General features: G+C 47.7%; 2 protein-coding genes across 3 annotated transcripts; one reads left to right on the forward strand and one right to left on the reverse strand.

Moving 5' to 3' along the window:
• Window positions 1-952: 952 nt before the first annotated feature.
• Window positions 953-8,075, reverse strand: LOC115393429 (guanine nucleotide-binding protein subunit alpha-13). Its single transcript, XM_030098414.1, has 5 exons — window positions 7,701-8,075; window positions 6,133-6,359; window positions 3,543-3,593; window positions 2,940-3,140; window positions 953-2,120 (listed from the first exon to the last, which is right to left on the reverse strand). Exons 1-5 carry the CDS (start codon window positions 7,981-7,983, stop codon window positions 1,749-1,751), a joined length of 1,134 nt encoding a protein of 377 aa, XP_029954274.1. The 5' UTR covers window positions 7,984-8,075; the 3' UTR covers window positions 953-1,748.
• A 582-nt stretch (window positions 8,076-8,657) lies between these two features.
• On the forward strand, window positions 8,658-17,699 carry LOC115393646 (regulator of G-protein signaling 9). 2 transcript variants are annotated; one of them, XM_030098745.1, is made up of 19 exons: window positions 8,658-8,878; window positions 10,282-10,378; window positions 11,630-11,680; window positions 11,823-11,929; window positions 12,095-12,146; window positions 12,219-12,277; window positions 12,384-12,460; window positions 12,575-12,656; window positions 13,314-13,376; window positions 13,690-13,719; window positions 13,801-13,862; window positions 14,372-14,485; window positions 14,571-14,686; window positions 14,864-14,951; window positions 15,147-15,285; window positions 15,375-15,457; window positions 15,553-15,676; window positions 17,016-17,398; window positions 17,540-17,699. In XM_030098745.1, exons 1-19 carry the CDS (start codon window positions 8,810-8,812, stop codon window positions 17,697-17,699), a joined length of 1,956 nt encoding a protein of 651 aa, XP_029954605.1. In that variant the 5' UTR covers window positions 8,658-8,809. The 2 variants fall into 2 exon arrangements, with proteins under 2 accessions (XP_029954605.1, XP_029954606.1); XM_030098746.1 differs by lacking the exons at window positions 17,016-17,398; window positions 17,540-17,699 and having other exon boundaries at window positions 8,663-8,878; window positions 15,553-16,454.
• The last annotated feature ends 1,894 nt before the right edge of the window (window positions 17,700-19,593 follow it).

The following is a 19,593-nucleotide window of genomic DNA, read 5'->3' on the forward strand; positions in this document are numbered from 1 at the left end:
TTAATGAAATTCGGATTTAATTTTTACACAACACGAAGTTTTGACCTCGGATCTATTCAACTACATTTCTGCTTTATTCGTGTTGTTTGGCCTTCATCTGCTTGCTTTGTGGATCGATAGTACTTGAGTTGAAGTTTGCATCAAAGAGTATGTGACAGAGATCGAGTCAAGAGCAATCAGTAAAAAAAAAAAGTTATGCAACATGACATAAAATCATGTTAGAAGCACTTTGAACTGTACTACCTTGCACGGAAAGTGCCACATCGACAGGATTGACTGATAAAACAGAAGAACAGAGCATATTCACGCACACTACTGTTCATATCCTGGCGTCAGGAATAGGGAGAACATGGAAACTCCCCACAGAAAGGCTCCAGGCTTCAGAGTGAATCAGTGCCATCTTTGGAGGGCACCAGAGATCCATGGGGGATTCACAAAGCGAAGACGGGTGTAATGTCATTAGAAAAGTATTTTATTGAGGGTTAGAGTGGTATGAGACTGGGCATGAGAATGAATTAAAAAAAAAGGTGAAGAAAAATTACAGGAAAATACATCATAACGATCATCTTCATTGGAAAAAGCTGTGATTTGAAAAACAAACAAAAAAATAATTCAGAATTGTGGAAAAAAGTCATTTCTACAACCATTTACATATAAGGAGATAAACCTGAATATTATTTACAAGGTAACAGATTACAGTATTTACAGGAAACAAACCTGAGCTCTGCTGAGCCTTTTCTCTTTTCCCCAGGCACCGACTTAACTTAGCAGATTGGAACAGCGCCTGCAAACCAAATTCACAATATAGAACAGTATTCAACTCAGCGAGTCATTTCGAGAGAGAGACAGAGAGAGAGAGAGAGAGAGAGAGACAGAGAGAGAGAGAGAGAGAGAGAGAAAGATATCACATTGTGTAATTTAGAAAATGAAACAGAGGGCTTTGTTTTTTTTGTTCCAAAGACGCGACTCAGTGCCAAAACAGATCATCTCACATGACGGGGTCCATCTCACCACCGCGCCGTTACAGTATATTCAGACACTCTCTGTACAGTTATTAACAGACATTCAGGCAACACAGGAGGGGGAGGGGGGGAGGGAGGGGGTCCCCGTCCCTCTACAAGGCATCTAGTTGAAAATGAAGAAGGCAGACGGGGGGATTCTGAGTGGCACCGCCCAGATTAAAGGTCAGATTATTCAGTTAGTTCAACAATCACATCATCAGCTTAACCATCAGCTTTGATTCAACCCTGAGAAAACGGCGGACTGACTGTGTGTTCGACGCTCCGATCGATCAGAAGCGAGAGGAGACCGATGGGTCTGATTAGAGGAGTGATCAGGTCCTGGGAAATGATGCGGAGCGGCTCTGGAGGTTCAGTCTGGTGGTTTCGCCCTCTGCCGGCGGTCTTCTCGCCCACAGGCGGCCCGTGCTGGAGCCAGGTGGAAGAGCAGGATGTCCGACAGGCCCTCCTCTGGAGGACTGGAGACGGATCGTCGCCAGCACCGTCGCCGGGCGGGAGCTGCGACCAGACGCTCTGCTGGACCAAGACGGCGTTTCTGACCGCAGTCTGCCCGACCGACTCCTCCCACTGAAATCCTGAACCAACAAGAGGGCCGACTCTTCAGGGAGGACAGTAAAAACTAATAAAAAAAAAAACACGTGAAGGCGATTCTTCTGAGGCTGCTCCGCCCCCTGGGGGGGCGGGGTCCGTCCCCGGCGGGGTTCTCTATGTCCACAGGGGAGCCGCGGGTCATTGCAGCATGAGCTGCTTGAGGTTGTCGTGCAGGATGGTGTCCTTGACGTCCCGGAACACCAGCTTGATGTTCTCGGTGTTGATGGCGGTGGTGAAGTGGTGGTACAGCGGCTTCTGGGTGGCGTCGCGCCGCTTGGCCCGGAAGCACTCCACCATGAAGGCCTGCACGTCGGGCAGGCTGTGCTCCGGCCCGGCGTAGTCCGGGAAGTAGTCCTTGAGCGCCACGCTCTTCACCTTCTCCTCCAGCAGGTCCGTCTTGTTGAGGAAGAGGATGATGGAGACGTTGACGAAGACGCGGTTGTTGACGATGGTCTCGAAGATGTTGAGCGACTCGCGGAGCCGGTTGGTCTGCCGGTCCTCCATCAGCACCTGGAAGAGACGGCGGACGCTTTAGGGGAGGAGGCCACACGGGTTCAAACGGCGAGGAAACGGGGAACGAACCCGACGAGGAATCAGGACGAGGCGAGGAGCAGCGAGAGACGGAACGTACAGGCTGCAGGCCTCCCTCCAGCAAGACAAAACCAAAAGAGAAAACCTGAGTTTCAGTTCAGCGAGGAGCTTCCTGAACGTCAGAAAACAGACATCTGACGCTGCCCGTTCTCCGTTCTGCCACCGAAACGTCTGGCTATCCAGCTCATTCAGGACAAAGTCATGTGACAAATATAAGCAGATCAATCATTTTTATGAGGATTCTTGGTGCAAAAATGACTCCAGAAAACATGAAACAAGTTGCAATATCAGGCTCAAAATACAATTACAGCACAATATAAATGTCTGTTTTTCTAAACTTTGTTCCTATGCAGGAGCAGAATGGGCAAAAGTACATATAGAACAATACAGCATATTGTCCAGGCGAGGAAATCCCGATTGTGCAAGTGCAGAAAGAATGCAAAATACTGCATTTCCTCCAAAACACGACGGGACAGATCTGAGCACAGAGTGGGAAAAACCAACATGCCAAAGCCACGACGGAGGAAAGACGCAGCATTTATCAGAAAGAAAACGGAGAAATCAACCTTCATCATCAAGAGCTGAGCTACGAAATGACAAATGAAGCAGATTTACTCAGGACTACAAACACTGACTGGCTTAGATTAGTCAAGAAATCACATGGATCCCAATCAGAAGAAGGATATTTACTGCAACTACACTGTGTGTGTGTGTGTGTGTGTGTGTGTGTGTCCTCACCTGATCGTACTCGGAGGAGGAGACGAGGAAGAGGATGGAGGTGACGGAGTCGAAGCACTCGAACCAGCGCCGCCGCTCCGACCGCTGCCCGCCCACGTCCACCATCTTGAAGGGGACGTTCTTCACCTCGAAGTCGTACTCGTGGATGCCCTTGGTGGGTTTACGAGCCAGCAGGATGTCCTGCTGGCTGGGGAGGTAATCCTGCGCGCACACACACGCACACACACACACATCTGTTAAAACCTGTCTGTCAAACACAACAGAAACGTTTCTGAGTCAGAGAAAAGACTGAATCTGATGTTCAGAGTTGTAGAATTTGGATAAAGTCGCTCATTTCAGTTTCAGAATCAATTCTAATCTCTTTCTTGGATTTACAAATACACGAAGAACTCTTTGTTTTCCCAATCTTCTAATTCTTGAAGATGCGTGTTCATGTTCAGCTTCGATCTGGCAGCATTTACACATAAATGTCAATTCAAAGGAGGAAATTTTAATCTGCGGCTTGTTGGGCGCTGGTGACGTTGCTCAGATCGCCGCTCGGTGAAAACTCGACATGAAGCACAACGCGAACGTTAACGCTCAGCGTGGGCAGAAACAACTTACCGGCTCGCCGAGCTTATCCAGATCATCCAAGAAATACTTCACTGACTCACCCTGCGACAGGACAGAGGAGGGATTCTGTTAATTTCATCACTTTTACGACACATTTATGACACCATTACTACACAGGGCGACACAACCTGCAGGAGAGCGTGAAGCGTTTCCCCCCCTGACCCGCCCGAGGATGGAAACAGAGCGAAGCAGCAGCAGAACACGTGTGTCTTTGATGTATGCAAAAGTGTGGCTTTGCATGCATGCATGCATGTGTGTGTGTGTGCATGTGTGTGTGTGTGTGTAGGAGTCTTTCGCTCCCCGACGCCGTTCTGACGCTGCTCTGTGTGGTTTGTACAAGTCCAGACACGGGCTGCAGCCGCGGCCTGGGTGCATTCCTTCAGAAGCACAGCAGGAGGCCGACGGCGCTGCGGCGTCGTCGTCGTCTCTCCGCGACCGGCGAGCGCCTCGACCTTTGCATGCCACGCCCTGAACGGCGGATTAGTGTGCGACTCCACCGGCGAGCCGGAGCGCAGTGAACCAACCATTTCCCCAACTGGAAGCTTCTGTTCTCACCTTTTGATCTAATAAAAAAAAAAAAAAAACTAACCTGACCTGAAAAACCTGTGTGTGTGTGTGTGTGTGTGTGTGTGTGTGTGTGTGTGTGTGTGTGTGCGCGAGTGTGTAAGGTTACACTGGGGAGGAGCAGAGTGTCATGGCGCTCACAGCAGTCAAAAGAAAGAAAAAGACAAAAAAGAAGCGAAGCTGTGTCACTTCTGAAGAGGCGGTTCTGACGGGAGAATCGTGCAGATTGAAAGAAGAAGAAGAAAAAAAAAGGAGAAGAGAAACAAGAGCGATCACTCTTCCAGGTTTTTCCTGTTCGTTCTGCGGCGACGCCTGCAGTGTAAACGCTGTCAAAGCAGAAGGAGTGAAACCAGGTTGAATCAGCTGCATGTGAAGAGCAGCGCGACCTTTGGTGACCTCGTCGCTCCATGCACGCGTTTCCAGTGATGACGACGAGGAGCCCCGAGGCGGCGGCCGTTTGTGATGCAGATCCCGCTCCCGGGAAGCAAAGTGCTCCTCGCCGGCGGCAGCAGGGGGAGCGTGACGACGCCGCGCTGCCGTTACAGGCTTTAGGCGACGTGCAGGATGGAGACGGTGACGATCAGGGAGAACTTCCGGAATGAAAATCAATATTGGCAAACAAATCCCCGTCCCAGTCTGACTACAGGAAAAGTTTGCAGCTGACATCTGTCTCTTAATAACACTTATATATATATATATATATATAAAAAAAGAATTACTATTGTTTCAGGTCGTCGGCAGCTTCTGCTCGTTTGTGTTTGAGGTTCAGAAAGTGACAGAAATGTTTCTTCTGTTCAGAATTGAAAGCACTGTGCATAAAGACTGAGCCTCGCCGTGTTGTTACTGCTCATCTGAACACACACACACACACACACACACACACACACACACACAAAGAAGCATTAACATTATTCTCTCTCGACCACTGGAAGTTATTTATGTAAAGGCAGCTGGATTATGGGAAGTTGACCATGTCGAGGTTAAATTCTAATCTATTTGCTGCTGAATGAGAAATGAAACTACTCATTCAATATGAAGATCAAACTGAATTTAAATTATTAAGGTTGAAACAAAAAACCTCGTTGAACTGAATGAATTTTGAAGGGAAATACGAGATCTCAGAACTTCTGACGCTCCTGCTTGCTTCACCTGTTCAGTTACAGGAGTAAATAAAACAATAGTTTGTTGAAATCCAAGCGAAAAGTAACTGGCTGTACACAAAGAGCCGAGTGTGTGTGTGTGTGTGTGTGTGTGTGTCCCTGTTCTTGTGTAACTGGAGGTGTACGACGCTCTTAGTGTTTGTGTGCAAATAGCGGCGAGTGGAGAGCCGGGGCCGTTTGTCAGCATAAAGCTGTTTAACTGCAGATCAACATTCCTGCTCCGATCACACGTGTTCCCTGCTTTCCGTCCCGACGCCGCCGAGACCCGAGACCCGCAACGAGGGCCGCGACACGCCGCCGAGACCCCCAACAAGGGCCACAACACACTGCCAAGCCCTGAGACCCGCAACACGCCGCCGAGGGCCACGTCGACGGGAAAAACGCTCTCTGAGCATCTCACTGCGTCACTTGGAGAAGTGTGTCCCTCTCAATTTGTCACATGACCAAACACACAACGAGTCGAGGCTACTCCAGCGGTTGTGTAACCGCGGGACGGCGCCGGAGGCTCTGGAGGCGGCTCCAGACCAAACGGGAGCGGAGGAAGGACCCAGACCGGACGGGTAAAACGGTGGTCTGGGCTGCAGCTGCTCCTGAGGGACGAGCGTCTCGCAGCCTCGCGACGTGCGCGGCGGGAGGCGTAAACAGGAAGCTGACTCGATCACATGTCTGACCGCCGAACACGACATGCGGCGGCCTGACGCGGAGACTCCAGGGGAGACGAGGGGGCGCACAAATCCAAAAATAGAGGGGAAAAAAAAAAAAAAAAGACTTTCACTTTCCATTTTCAGAAGCACGACTCAAAACTCCCCCTCACAGAGCGTCTGCCCACCACTGCTGCCCCTCACAGGTCAACCCACCAGCTGGAACTCCCGGCGGCGGTCGTAGGCGTTCTGGATGCCCGAGTCGGCCCACAGGGCCTTGATGGCGGGCAGGTAGCGCAGGAAGAGCGGCGTCTCCAGCTGCCCGCTGGCCATCTTGGCCGAGCGGGTGTCGAACGCCATCAGGCTGTCGCCGTGCTTCTGGTTGTCCGGGTCGCCCCACGCGATGTGCAGCTTCTCCCGGGCGTCCACCAGCACCCGGACCCCTGCAGGGAGAACGCAGCGTGAGAACCTGGACGACACTGAGGCGGCAGGGCGACAGGGACAGACCCAGAGCGCCATGTTTACTCTGGATTATGGGCTCATGTTGCTCCAGCATGGGAACGTTTAATTACCTGCTGAGGCCGATCAGGATTTAGCAACACAGAAGTATACAGAACATTTTTCCCGACTACATCAGAGAAACAGGTTAAATTATTAACATACAGAACTGTAACAAAATGTGCTTCTGGGTCCGAAAATGATAAACATCACCAGCAATCCTCAAATAAATACTAAAAGAAAAGGTGTGTTCACTTCTTCTGAGCTCTTCTTGTACATCTATAGAACATAAGACAATAAATTAAACTCATATTTGCTGATATTACTTCATGAATGTGTAAATATCACAACTGGATTTTTTTTGTTGCTGTTCATTTGTCTATATATTATGTTTTAACCATCTGGAAACCATTTTCTCAATTATTCATAAGTTATTTGGACATTGACGTTTTGGGAATATAGTGAAAAATGTCAAAGGTTGATAAGAAGCAGAAACTATTTAAATATGGCCCAACCAAGTCCACAGCTATTTATTGTTCCAATTTATGATCATGAAAATGCTGGATTTGAAATGGAAAAAGTGACTGAAATGATTAATTGATTGAACAGAAATGTATATTGATCAGTTCACAGAACATATGGACAATTAGAGAGCCACTGAATCCATTTTCACCTTGTAAGAGTATTAAAATTCTTCTCAAAACCTCAACTGTTGCGCCAAATAATCTGCTTTCCTAATTAACAGCTCACATAAAAACAATTACATAACCTAAAAAACAGGGAATCACAGCCGAAGGTGGAGAAAAGATAGTTAACAGACAAAACACATGGTTACAGAAGAAGTTTTTTCGATGTAATCCAATAGCATAATAAAAATCAGGAGCTACAATCTCCATTAGTCTGAATTTATTTGTAGTTTCTAGGAAGAATAAAGCTGGTCTGAGCAGGCAGTGCTTGTAAAATGGCTCTAATGAGAGACTTTAATGAGAGATTTGTACATTTTTCCTCCAAATGAAAGAGTGAAAGAGAAAATTAAAGCCAGCTCTGTTTAGTTGGATTACAGTTCCCCTGTTATTCGGTCCTCCTGACAAACAGGAACACTTAACAGCAGAAAGAGAAAGATGTGTAAAGGTTGCTGTGGCGCTGGGTCGGAGGTGGAGGAGCCCTAAAGAGGAAGATTTGAGCAGAAACGCGGTTCTGGCTATGGGTGTGCCGAGTCTCCCTGGGCGCCCTCTCCGCCGACATGTGGACACTTTCTGCGCTCGGAGCGGGTTTTCTTCGCTCACCTTTGATAACGTTGCTGTATATCGTGGCTCGGAACTCCTCCCGGGCTTGCTGGTCGAAGTCCTGGCCGTGGATGATCCGCATTTGTTTGAGGAAAGTCGACTTGCCGCTCTCGCCCGCGCCGAGCAGCAGGATCTTCACCAGCCGCTTCACGTACGTTTTCTCCCGGGAGAGGCATCTGTCGATCTCCTTGGACCTTCGCAGCTGCTCCACCTCGCCGTTGTTGAGCAGGCAGACGGGGAGACAAACTTTTAGCACGGACCTGGTCGGCAGGAAGTCCGCCATGTTCGCACAAACTTCATCGATGCTAATTTGATGCGCGTTCGCGCGGCGCGGGCACGGGACCAAGCCCCTTCCCTAAACTCAGGAAGTACCGCCGCTCAGTCTTTACACGTTTTTACCATCACAGTTGTTTAAGCACAACATTTAATCGATTCTTTAGGCACTGTTATCCCCTTTGTGTCACTTCACGGCCAATTCTTCAAAATGCCTCGAACTGATTTAAGATAAAAGAAAATAGATGCTAAATTGACTGCAAGTGGAGTACCGCCATCTGCTGGTCAAGCTCGAGAACCACGTCAGAACGAGACTCGCTCTGATTGGTTCGTTCCCATCGAGCTCGACGTATGTCGCCTTCAGGGGAAGCAGGAAATTCACAAGATCCTATGGAACGCTTTTATAAAGAAGGCATGCAATTCTAAAAGCAGAAGATAAATCCTTAGCTTTAAGATTATTTTTAAAAAATATTTCAGTATAATCTATATTAGAAGATCTATGGTATTAGTTTATCTTTATAGAGAGCAAATTAGTCATTTTTTTCAGTTTTTTTCTGCATTATTAGAGGCATTTCTTCAATCACTTTCAATTTGGGGTCACTTGGTTTTAAATATACACCATATTTATTTAATTAACCTAACTATATTTAGTGTATGATCAGGACAAATGGGAAAATGAGAAAGTACCTTTAACCGCGACTACAATTTCCGAGCTCCCTGTAGACGCTCCTACTGGACACGTGAAGGCAGCATCACTGTGGATGATTGTACTCAACCTTCCCCACACGACACAGGCTCACAGACGACAGCAGCACTGACTGTCAGCATCAGACAACATGACCATCAGAAACACTCTCCGGGACCATGGACAAAGGTATCGACCACGAATGGCTTGTCTCAAAAAGGTAGGTTATTCTCTGACTGGAGATGATGCAGATCACACCTCTTCTTCTTATATACAGCAGCTTATATACATCTATACCTGAAGGCGGTCAGTGGATCAGTGGATCTCTCACTTACAGCATTATTTTTCAGAGTTTTGCTCTGATTGTAAACACATTAGCTTTATGTATGTGTTTTCTATGTGTTTTCTGATTATAATAGTGTTCATTTGAGATTTTCCACAGGTGGCTCCTTGTTGCTTCAAGTCTATGGATTGATTGATTTTTAATTTTTTTAATTTTTTCGCAACACAATAAATCCCAAAGGTGCCATCAGATCTACTGATTGCTTTAAATGAAACAAAAACAGAACACATTTGATATAAAACGATTGAATTCAGTTGTGCATTTAATTAGTAAAAGCTTGTGACATAACTACGCACGCCACAGAAAAAACAATCAGATGTCACTTTGATTTCCATGCACTTCTTTGTATGTGTGTCACATTCAGTAAGAGGCAGTGTTTTCCTTTCAACCTCTTCACGGTGATAAGGTCATTCAGTTTAATAAGCATTAAGCCTGGATCAGTATCAGTGCTTCATCTACATCTACCTGCTGCTGGAAGGAAGTTAATCCACACGCACTGTATTGATAAGAGCAGAACGGTCCAGTGGACACTGCTGGAAATGACTCATTATCTTGCATTTTAAATTCGCTCTTGTCAAGAGCTGGATATTTATCATTGTGAAATAACATCTGGCTGAAAGGAACTGAAAAGGCTGAACGCACAATGAGGGAATGTTTCCAGAAGTCATTTCCAGCAGAAGTTTGTGTTCTGGGTCCATGAAAGCCCACTTCGGTCCAGCTCCGCCTGGAGCTCATAGCCTCTCCAGGACGACTTCAAAGCACAAAGCCACTTCAAACGGCCCCAAGAGTCAGCTGCAAATGCCCTCTCTCTGCCTCTGTGCCTCGCTCGCTCCCGTGCTGCTCGCCATCTGAATGAATAGATGGTTTTCCAGTCGACACCCGAGTCGTAGCCTCGATGGGAGCCGGGGAGTCGGATGATAGGGTAACTAAAAAACTGTTTACAGGCCAGTGAGTCATCGCAGTCCACCCACACGAGGCGAACGAGAGCTGTGACACCAGGACATGAAACCAACTCTTCATCTCACCTCCTACAATTTTATGATCCGCCGACACAAAATCTGCTTTTTGTCTGATAGACAGTTTCAATTAGAAGCTTTGACACTATATCAGAGGTGCTATGGGATTTAGAAAAGAGTTAAAGCAGATACTCGAGGTGATGATGATGATGATGATGGTGGTCAAAAAAAGATAAAAATCCAGTCTGAGAGTTTCCCTTCCCTGGCGGACGGTGACCATGTGACCTGGGCTGTTATGACGCCTCCTCCCCTCTCATCTGACAGGCGGAGAAGATGCTGCTGGAGATGCAGGACCCCGACACGGGGGTGAAGTCGCAGCCTCAGAGACTGGTCATCACCACCATCCCGCACGCCATCACCGGTAAGAGGGGCGCCACGCCCCCGGCGGGATCCTCCAGCCCGCATAGTCTCACTGGAGCGCCCGGCTCAGACCGGAGAGCTACAGATTTCATCTCCATGGCAACCGAGTCTGGGAGAGGGAAAAAAGTAGGAGGTGAAGGAGGAGGAGGATCCAGGGGGCAGGAGGAAATGAGCGAGCAGAGACGGAGAGAAATAAACTGAGTGTGGGTGGAGGAGAGGAGAGGAGGAGAGGAGAGGAGGAGAGGAGAGGAGAGGAGAGGAGAGGAGAGGAGAGGAGAGGAGAGGAGGAGAGGAGAGGAGAGGAGAGGAGAGGAGAGGAGAGGAGAGGAGAGGAGAGGAGAGGAGAGGAGGAGAGGAGGAGAGGAGAGGAGAGGAGAGGAGAGGAGAGGAGAGGAGAGGAGAGGAGAGGAGAGGAGGAGAGGAGAGGAGGAGAGGAGAGGAGAGGAGAGGAGAGGAGAGGAGGAGAGGAGAGGAGGAGAGGAGAGGAGAGGAGGAGAGGGAACCCAGACTTCCACGTCATTGGCAGGATTTGAATCTTCAGCTGAATGAATGAAAGCAAAAAGATTCAGCCGCAGGAAGTCTGCTGCTTCTCGTCTCTCGTGTTCTTCTGTTTCCGTTGTTATTCTCTCTTTTCAATTCATGTCAATTTGGATTTATTAATTTCCACTTTCCTGTCCATTAAAGCAGGGGTGTTAAGCCCATTTCAGTCCAGGAGCCACCTAAAGCCCAATTTCATCTTCACCTCAAACATAGTGCCATAATAACCTTTAAGTTAAAACTTTAAAGATTTTCATTGTTGTGGTGCAGAGTATGCATCATGACATTATCTATATTTTTACAAAAAAAAAAACCAATTACTACAGAAAATAACTACAATCTCAACATTGTTCCATTTTAATGAATCCCTCTGCTGCAAAATACAACGAACTGTCCCAAAAGCCTCCACCTCCAGCTGATGAAAGGTGCATGTTTTACCAAACTCACCCTCCCAGCAGGGCCTTGAGGCTGGATTCATTCAGCCATCTTTCATGGTTCCATCATCAGCGTCTCAGCTCGGGTTTAGAAATTTCTTTAAAAAAAAATAATAAAAAAAAAAGTCAGTTTTTCTTGGAGAAATTTTTACAATTTGCTTGGGGATTTGGCCGGATTGGATTGGAACGTCTTGCAGGTCGTTCCACCTCTCTTCTCGTTTTCCTCATTAGCTGTTTGGTGTTTACACACACACTCATGTTTCGGCGTGTTTCCTCCTCAGGAGAGGACATCGTTGCGTGGTTGGCGGACCGGTTCCAGGTCGACACACAAGGTGAGGACTTTACCTTCCTATTGTCAGTCACAGAAAAGTTGGTTTTCATTCGGAAAAAATCCCTTTTCCTAATCGGTTAGCTGTAAATCAGAGATGTATGAGGGAAACGGCCCGGCAGCTCATGTCTGTCTCCTGTCCTCAGAAGCCAGAAGTTTTGGCTCCATGCTGGTGGCGCTGGGATACATCTATCCACTGCAGGACCACAAACGCCTAGTGATCAAACCGGATGCGTCTCTCTATCGCTTTCAGGTAAGAACACCGCATTTTAATCTTGGGTTCAAACTTTTGTTGAGCAAAGTTTTCATGCTGCGGATGCTCCAAAACGGAGGCACAGGCTGCTCCCCCACCAGCTGATGGAAGTCATGCAAGAATTAAAGTGAGATAAAACACATTTCATCATCGTTTTTTCTCCAGACGCCGTATTTCTGGCCCACACAGCAGTGGCCGGTCGAGGACACAGATTACGGTGAGATTCACTGCCTTCGCCGCTCCTTCCGTCCCGTCAGACACCGAGCTAACATCTGTGTCTTCACTGCAGCCATCTACCTGGCCAAGAGAAACATCCGGAAGAAAGGAATCCTGGAGATACATGAGCAGGTCAGAAAGAGGCCGAGACCGGCAGGACCGAGCAGGACCGAGCAGGACCGAGCAGGACCGAGCAGGACCGCTTCGTTTTCTCACCAAACCGGCGTTTTGTTGACAGGAGCAGTACAACCGTCTGCACAAGTGGATGAATCACAAGTGGGACTTCATAGTGATGCAGGCTAAAGAGCAGTACAGGTGTGTGTGTGTGTGTGTGTGTGTGTGTGTGTGTGTGTGTGTGTGAGAGGAATGGACGCATGCCACCAGGTCGACGGTGTCACAACTCTGTGTGTGTGTGTGTGGCATCTTTAGAGCGGCGAAGGAGAGGAAGAAACCCGACCGTGTGGTGTTTGACTGCCAGGAGAGAGCCTACTGGGTGGTTCACAGACCTCCAGTAAGAACACACACACACACACACTGGAGATAGAGGCAGCGTGTCAGGGCCGCTCGCCGGCGCCGTGCCTCCCAGGGCGTCTCATTACCTCTACCCATGATGCCTCATTACGGCTCCGTGTCCAGTCGGAGGAGAAGGGCACGCCGGATTAATATTTCACGCTGCGGAGGAGAGCGTGAAGCAGAGGTTCGCTCCTCGAGCACATCGTGAGTCTGGAGTCGTGAAGGTGGTTCACACGCACGGCGAGGCGACAGTTAGTCAGCGTCCGAGGGAGACAGAGTCTTCAGCGCACTGTGGTCGTTTTAAAAAGTTTCACAGCAAACACAACACAGATCATATTAGTCAAATATGATCAAGCAACAGTAAACTGAAGTATCGCAGAATTAAATGAAATGTGCTCTGAAACCTGGCTTTGGAAAACGATGGAATAAGATTTAAACACTAGAAGCTTCATTTCGAGTGGAAACATCAAAAACCGGCGGCTTGAGAGGTGTGTTTAGTCCCGCCGTTGAATCCAGAGAGTCATGTGAGAAGTGTGATCAGCATCACAAAGCAGCCGTCTGCTTCAATCAGCCTGTCACTGGGTAAACACACACTCTGTGGAATTAGTGTTTTTCAATTTTCTGCTGGTGTGTGTGTGTGTGTGTGTGTGTGCAGCCGGGGACGGTGAGCGGGATGGACTACGGGCTGGACCGACGGGTCGATCCAAACGCAGACGAGGTAACAGGTGAGCGTCGCGGCGACCTTTAGGGCTTAATTCCTGTCAATCAGCTTTTATTCAGTAAGAGGCTTTGAGGCGTCGATGGCAGCGCTGTGAACGATATTCTCTTTTCTCCTCTCCTGCAGGCATTTCCCACCACCACCTCTCTGTAACCTCATCTTTAATCTGGTTACACAAACACAAACACACACACACATCACCTCGTGTTTGAGCTTGGTGGAATGCATTCATTCTTCAGGACAGACTGCATTATGGGAAATGTAGGCATCTAAAGAACAGTGACTCTCTAACACATGTGTTTCCGTTCCTCAGACAAAAACACCCGACTTCTACGAGAGAATCGTAAGTGAAGCTTGGATTTTTACATCAACCGACTCCTTTCATCAGCCGGCGCTGAGACAGTGTTTGTCCTCTCCTTGGCAGATGATCTTCACCCAGCAGGCCATCATGAGGCCCAGAGTGAAGTCATCAGTGTCCATCGGAGCGTAAGATCCCGCCTCTCCTGCTTCTTTAATAAACGAGAATGTTGCTCATTGATCAACACGAGTCAAGAAAACAGTCACACTCACTCACACTCACATCCAGGGGCGATTCGGAATCACTGATTCATCCCAGATGTGTGTTTCTGAACTCTGGAAGAACTTACAAACACAGAATTTAAGACATTTCTAAATTGCTTTATCCATATACCTCTTCTCTGGAGGAGGACCAACCACTTTTACAAGGCTGACATTGGGGGGAAAACAGGTTTTCAGACCAAATATTCTTTGGAGGGGAGAAAAGCTCCTTTATTTTCTAGAAATATAACATAAAATGTCTTCACTATGCAGATGACACTCCGTTCTACCTTTCCTCTCACCTCATTTTAAAATGTTCCGGAAAATAATCAAGTACTGGTCACAGATGGATGGAAAACAGAAGTATTTAGGCCACAATATGAACATAACTTGGTTTGATGTAAAGAAATAATCGTTCTTCACATTTTGTCCTGCAGTTTGGTGAAATACTGCGCCACCTACCACAGCCACGACCCCTTCCTCTCCAAGTGTCTCCCCAGCAACCCCTGGCAGACCGACGACAACACGTACTGGACTCTGAACATGCACAAGTCAGTCTGCGCTCAGCTTCTCCGGCCCAGCCGTCTTTTCACAGCCGTCCGAAACCTTGATGACGGCGCTGTTCTTCGCCCGCAGCGTGGAGATTCCCACCAAGATGCGCGTGGAGAGGTGGACGTTCAGCTTCAGAGAGCTGCTCTCCGACCCTCGAGGACGAGACGATTTCAGACTCTTCTTGAAGAAAGAGTTCAGCGGTACGTCGACAGCGGCGTTGTATTTGTACTTTGAAAGCAGAGCTGTGCTTTGGTTCAGAAGACCAGTGTAAAAATACATGAAGCTGTAGAAATAAATAAGAAAACTACTTTTTCTTTGCAGTTTTACTGCACAGTGAAACATAAGGGACGGATTCACTTCCTTATTTTCATTGCCAGGTGAGAACCTGGCCTTCTGGGAAGGCTGTGAGGATCTGAAGTGGGGCACTGCCACACAGATGAAGGAGAAAGCGGAGCAAATCTACAAGTAAGGTTTTTTTAATTTTATCTCTTTGTAGAACATATCATGGTTTTGGGCGTTAAACAGGAACATTGAGAGGCATTGAGATCTGTGTAAAACTCTTTTCTAACCTCCTTCTTCCTCGGTCTGGGAGAGATCTTGATCTTCCAGGCGAAATTTTATCAAAAGAATCTAAAAATCCCTCCGTCTCTGACCCATCAGGACCTTCCTGGCCCGCGGAGCGCCGCGGTGGATCAACATCGACGGAAAGACGATGGAGATCACCGTGAGCGGCCTCAGGCATCCACACAGATACGTCCTGGACCCGGCTCAGACCCACATCTACATGCTGATGAAGAAGGTCGCCGAACACGCCGGCCGCCGCCGCCGCCGCCGCTTGCTAACCCAGACCAGAACAACCCGCCTGATGGGACTGTGGATGTTTTGCAGGACTCGTACGGCCGCTATCTGAAATCTCCGGTGTTTAAAGACACGCAGAAGAAGGCCGTGTGTCCTGAAGAGCACAAGTTCAGGTGAGCCGAACAGAAGCAGGGTTCAAAGGTCAGAGGTGACGAAACCCCTGGAAGCTCTTCAACCCTTCTCTTCCTCTTTTGTTTTTTTTCCCCAGCGACGCCCAGCTGGAGCAGAACGCCCGGAACAGGCGGCCGAGCCTCAGCCCCATCATCCTCCGCCAGCAGGAGCAGGAGCAGCGCGCCAAGATGGCCGCCAACGCGCCCGTCGACATCACGCAGGTCATGAGCAAGCTGAGCAAGCAGGGCAAGGACGGCAAGGAGCTGCCGCCGTCCCGCCGCACCTCCAAAACCTGAACCGCCGCTGCTTCATGAGTTTTAGGTCGCAGCAAGCAAGAGTTAGATTAATCCAACGACGGTGACATTTTCACCGATTAGCCTCAAAAACATGCAGTATTTTTTTTAAATGTTTGAGTATTTCAGATTTTTTTTGCTGTTTTTCTTAACAGAAGCTCATAAATATCAGTATTTCTCATAAGTTATGAGTTATTAGTGCAGAATTCACTTAGAAATAGACTTTTTGGTGATATTCTAAATTAATTATTCGTATAAACCTTCAGTGTGGTTTGCTAAAAATGTTTTCCTCTAATGGGCTTTTGTTCAGGTTCAGAGCAGCTAAGAACAGGAGAACTGGAGATCTTTTGCTGTTCAATTTCAGTCTCATAAAGACAGAGAAACGTTCCAGTGAGGAGCGTCGACAATGATCGGCTGTTTAGGAGGAAAGTGAAGCTTCTGATGTGGAGTTTAGTTCAAATCTGCTCTGGAATCTGTTCAACAGATGGTGTCAGAAGAGTAAATGACAGATTCATATATGACATACTTTTGCAGTTTCCTGACTCATGCATAGACAAGTTTTACATATATTTAATCAGATTTTTAAAATGAACACTGATGTCTGAGTGATTTCAGTTGAAAGCCTCATGCTGTGTGTTTCCACCTGTTTGTCACGTTTCCTTTGTTTTTCTGCTCATTCACTGTTTTCTGTGTACCGTCTTTGTCGTCATCCGCAAGCAAATAAAACATCAACAGAACCATCTAATGTTTTTCTGTTTGTCTTCACGTTTTTTTTGCTCACTCAACCTTTCCTTCTTTCTTTCTGGGATTAATTTCTTCATTCTGGGATCAAATGACTCACCTGATCGCTGTTTTCACTTTGAGTTGCTTCATCACCCTGAGCCAGGAATAAAGTCGTTATTTTCTTAGTACTTGCAGAAGGTCTCAACATGTTCACGCAAACTTTTCAACATTTGATTGTGAGTCTTTTCAAAACTTGAAGCAGATCTACGTCATTTTTCATTTCGTCACAGTGAATAAGTTGGTTCTCTCTTGCATTTCTTAAAAAAAAAAAAAAAAGGTTTTGAATAAATGCAAATATTCAGAACTGCAATGAAAATTCAATTGTAACTGAACTGAAATTATAACATAGCTTAGAATGTACAGACATCAAACATTTGAGCAGCAGTGACTGACACACAACAACCACGGTGCAGCAGTTCAGGTCCACTTCAGTCCTGAGAATCCAGTGCCTCTGACCCGTGTCTTTTGCCCTTTGACCACACAGCTGTGCCGATACACCACTCCCGTCCCCCACCTCGCCGTCTACTCCGGCCTCACCGACTCCCCCCCAGCCCACGCCACGCCGTCCCTGCCCTTCCTGGCCCACACCGCCTGCCCGTCGCCCATCAGCGTGGCCCTGGACAGCACCTCGGCCTCCGAGCGGCGGGCGGAGGCCGGCGAGCGCGAGGCCGAGGGAAACCCCGAGGCCCGGAACCCGTCCAAGTCCCGCGTGCCCGTGAGCCTCCGCCGCCTGCTGAGGCGCGGCTGCACCCCCTCCTCCGTGTTCGCCAGCTTCTCGCCCAAATGCCACTCGGCCGGGACGAGCAGCCGCATCCAGCCCATCAGCCCCGACGAACCCAGCCAGGCTCCGCCCAGGAGGATCGGCAAGTAAGACCAGAGTCTGCATGTTCTCCCTGTGCATCTCATGAACACCAGGGCCTCCAGGGATAAAACATTCTCCTCCAGTTGTTTTTGTGATCTTCAGGAAGGATTCAGGGATAATTAAAATAATCTCAACGCTGCGTTCAGTTTTTTCCAGATTAAAGTGGATATTCCTCCGGAGTGCCGCATCTACCCCATCGAGTCTGAGGACGAGGACGAGGAGAACAGGGCGGCGTCCCGAGGGGTCGGAGCCAAAGAGATCATCTGTCCCTGGGAGAGTCTCACCCCGGAGAACGGCACCGGTTAACGCTAACGGACCGGACCACGATGGAGGACTGACACTGAAGCCCTCAGTGTGGGACGACATGAAGAGGGACACAGCGTCACGTCTCAGTTTCCCGGAAGATCAAGTTTTGAGTTGAACTGAAAGGTCTCGGCGTCACAGCTGCTGTAATCCTCTGCTCCACAGGCCCCTGCACGTCTGGATTCACAAATCAATTCCTCAGAATATTTCTGTTGATCCAGCGCTATTTGCCTTTGTTACACACACTGAGACTGGGCTGCGTTAACGATTTCAGAAAGATTCAAATCAACCTCTAGTGCTCAGTATTTCTCCATTAATTTCACCTGCAAGTGATGCTTTACTGCAAACTTTACAACAAAATGAGCCCAACTCCCCTCAGAGATCACAAACCCCATCTAAACTTCATAATCCCTGCGTTTACATGGGACTTTTTATTCCTCTTTAAATCCAAAAAATGCCCAATTCCGCTCTAAAATGACCATTTAAACGCCTGAAAACTTTGTTACGAATTAAATTTAAATCTGAATAGCGGGTTTATTCTAACCCTAATTAGGCAACTTCCTTCTAGTCGTTCTGCGCATGCTCCGTCACTATGACGCAATATTCCAAGATGGCGGCCCGCGTCCCACGGTTCGAGTCGTGAGACGGTTTATTTAACGGGAGTTTTAGAAGAATTGGATATAATGAAACGAGTGGACGGACGGGCGCTTAACAACTCGGGAATTTTCAAAGTTTTAGCGTCACAGTTAACCGAGAAACAAAGAAGAGAAAAACGCTGTTTACTTCCGGGAGACGTCGGTACGTCACGGCCGCCCCGTCCAATCAGAACGCTTCACAGACCCTGGCGTGAGAGAGGATTCAGTCCATGTTTTTCCCACGTGAACACCAAACTCATTAATATTATTCTGAATTACTTAATTCAGAATAAACCAATTCCGAATTAATAACGCCATGTAACCACACCCAATGTTGCTTTCTTATTTACCTCCATGCCTCAGACTTGCCGGTCAGCCAGCCCACGTCTTGTCTCATAGCAAATGATTCCCAGTGGGATGATATTCAGAAGCAGCTCTTCTGTGTGGAGTTTGCCTGTTCTACCTGTGCATGTGTGGGTTTGTTTTTTATTTTTTACAGGTACCCTTCCACGTGTGCTTGAGGTTAACTCTTGAATGTACTTTGTGGGTGTTTTTTTGTTTTTAAACCTACAGGTAGCCGCTACAGCAGGGGTGTCAAATACATTTTAATTGAGAAGCCACATGCAGCCTGATTTCATCGCTACAGTTAAATAGTGCCAGAATAACCTTGAAATTTAAATTTTTCAAGGTTTTTTTTTTTTTAGTTTAGATATAGAGTATACAGAATGAAATTGTCTATTTTTTTGCATCACCAAACAATTACTACATAAAATGACTACAGTCTCAACATAAAGCCAATATTAATGAAAACTTCTGGTATGAAATGTCTGAAAACCTTCACTTACAGCTCTTGCATTGTGCATGTTTTTACAACACCCCCCCCCCCCCCCCCCCCCCCACACACACACACACACACACACACACCCTGACAGCATGGCTGTGAGGCTATTTTGATCGCATCAAGGTAGTCGTCCTCCACGGCAGCATCACTGAGGTCTCAGCTCATGTCTCGGTGTCGTGCTGTGTCGGCTCCTCTTGAAAATACATTGCGCAGTGGTTTCACGGCCCGGATTGGAACGTCTCCCGGGCCAGTTTTGGCCCACAGTTCCTTATGTTTGACACCCCTGTTCTACAGGAAGCCCCACAAAAATGTTATGCAACCGTCTCTCCAGGATGCTCAAACTCACAGGAGTCCTTCAGCTGGTGTTAAATGTGTGTTTGGCCTTACTTTACCAGTTTTTGCATCTGATATTTTTATTTAT

This window comes from Salarias fasciatus, chromosome 8 (genome assembly GCF_902148845.1).
Source record: "Salarias fasciatus chromosome 8, fSalaFa1.1, whole genome shotgun sequence".
Lineage (NCBI taxonomy): Eukaryota > Metazoa > Chordata > Actinopteri > Blenniiformes > Blenniidae > Salarias > Salarias fasciatus.

What these genes read in the sequence shown, in the direction of transcription:
- LOC115393429 (XM_030098414.1), bottom strand. Translation starts at nt 7,983, where the DNA reads ATGGCGGACTTCCTGCCGACCAGGTCCGTGCTAAAAGTTTGTCTCCCC. An exon ending in ATACAGCAACGTTATCAAAG is followed by an intron (nt 6,360 to 7,700) that starts GTGAGCGAAGAA and finishes TTCTCCCTGCAG; the next exon opens with GGGTCCGGGTGCTGGTGGAC. An exon ending in TGGATAAGCTCGGCGAGCCG is followed by an intron (nt 3,141 to 3,542) that starts GTAAGTTGTTTC and finishes GTGTGCGCGCAG; the next exon opens with GATTACCTCCCCAGCCAGCA.
- LOC115393646 (XM_030098745.1), top strand. Translation starts at nt 8,810, where the DNA reads ATGACCATCAGAAACACTCTCCGGGACCATGGACAAAGGTATCGACCA. An exon ending in TGGACTCTGAACATGCACAA is followed by an intron (nt 14,486 to 14,570) that starts GTCAGTCTGCGC and finishes CTTCGCCCGCAG; the next exon opens with CGTGGAGATTCCCACCAAGA. An exon ending in AAAGCGGAGCAAATCTACAA is followed by an intron (nt 14,952 to 15,146) that starts GTAAGGTTTTTT and finishes CTGACCCATCAG; the next exon opens with GACCTTCCTGGCCCGCGGAG.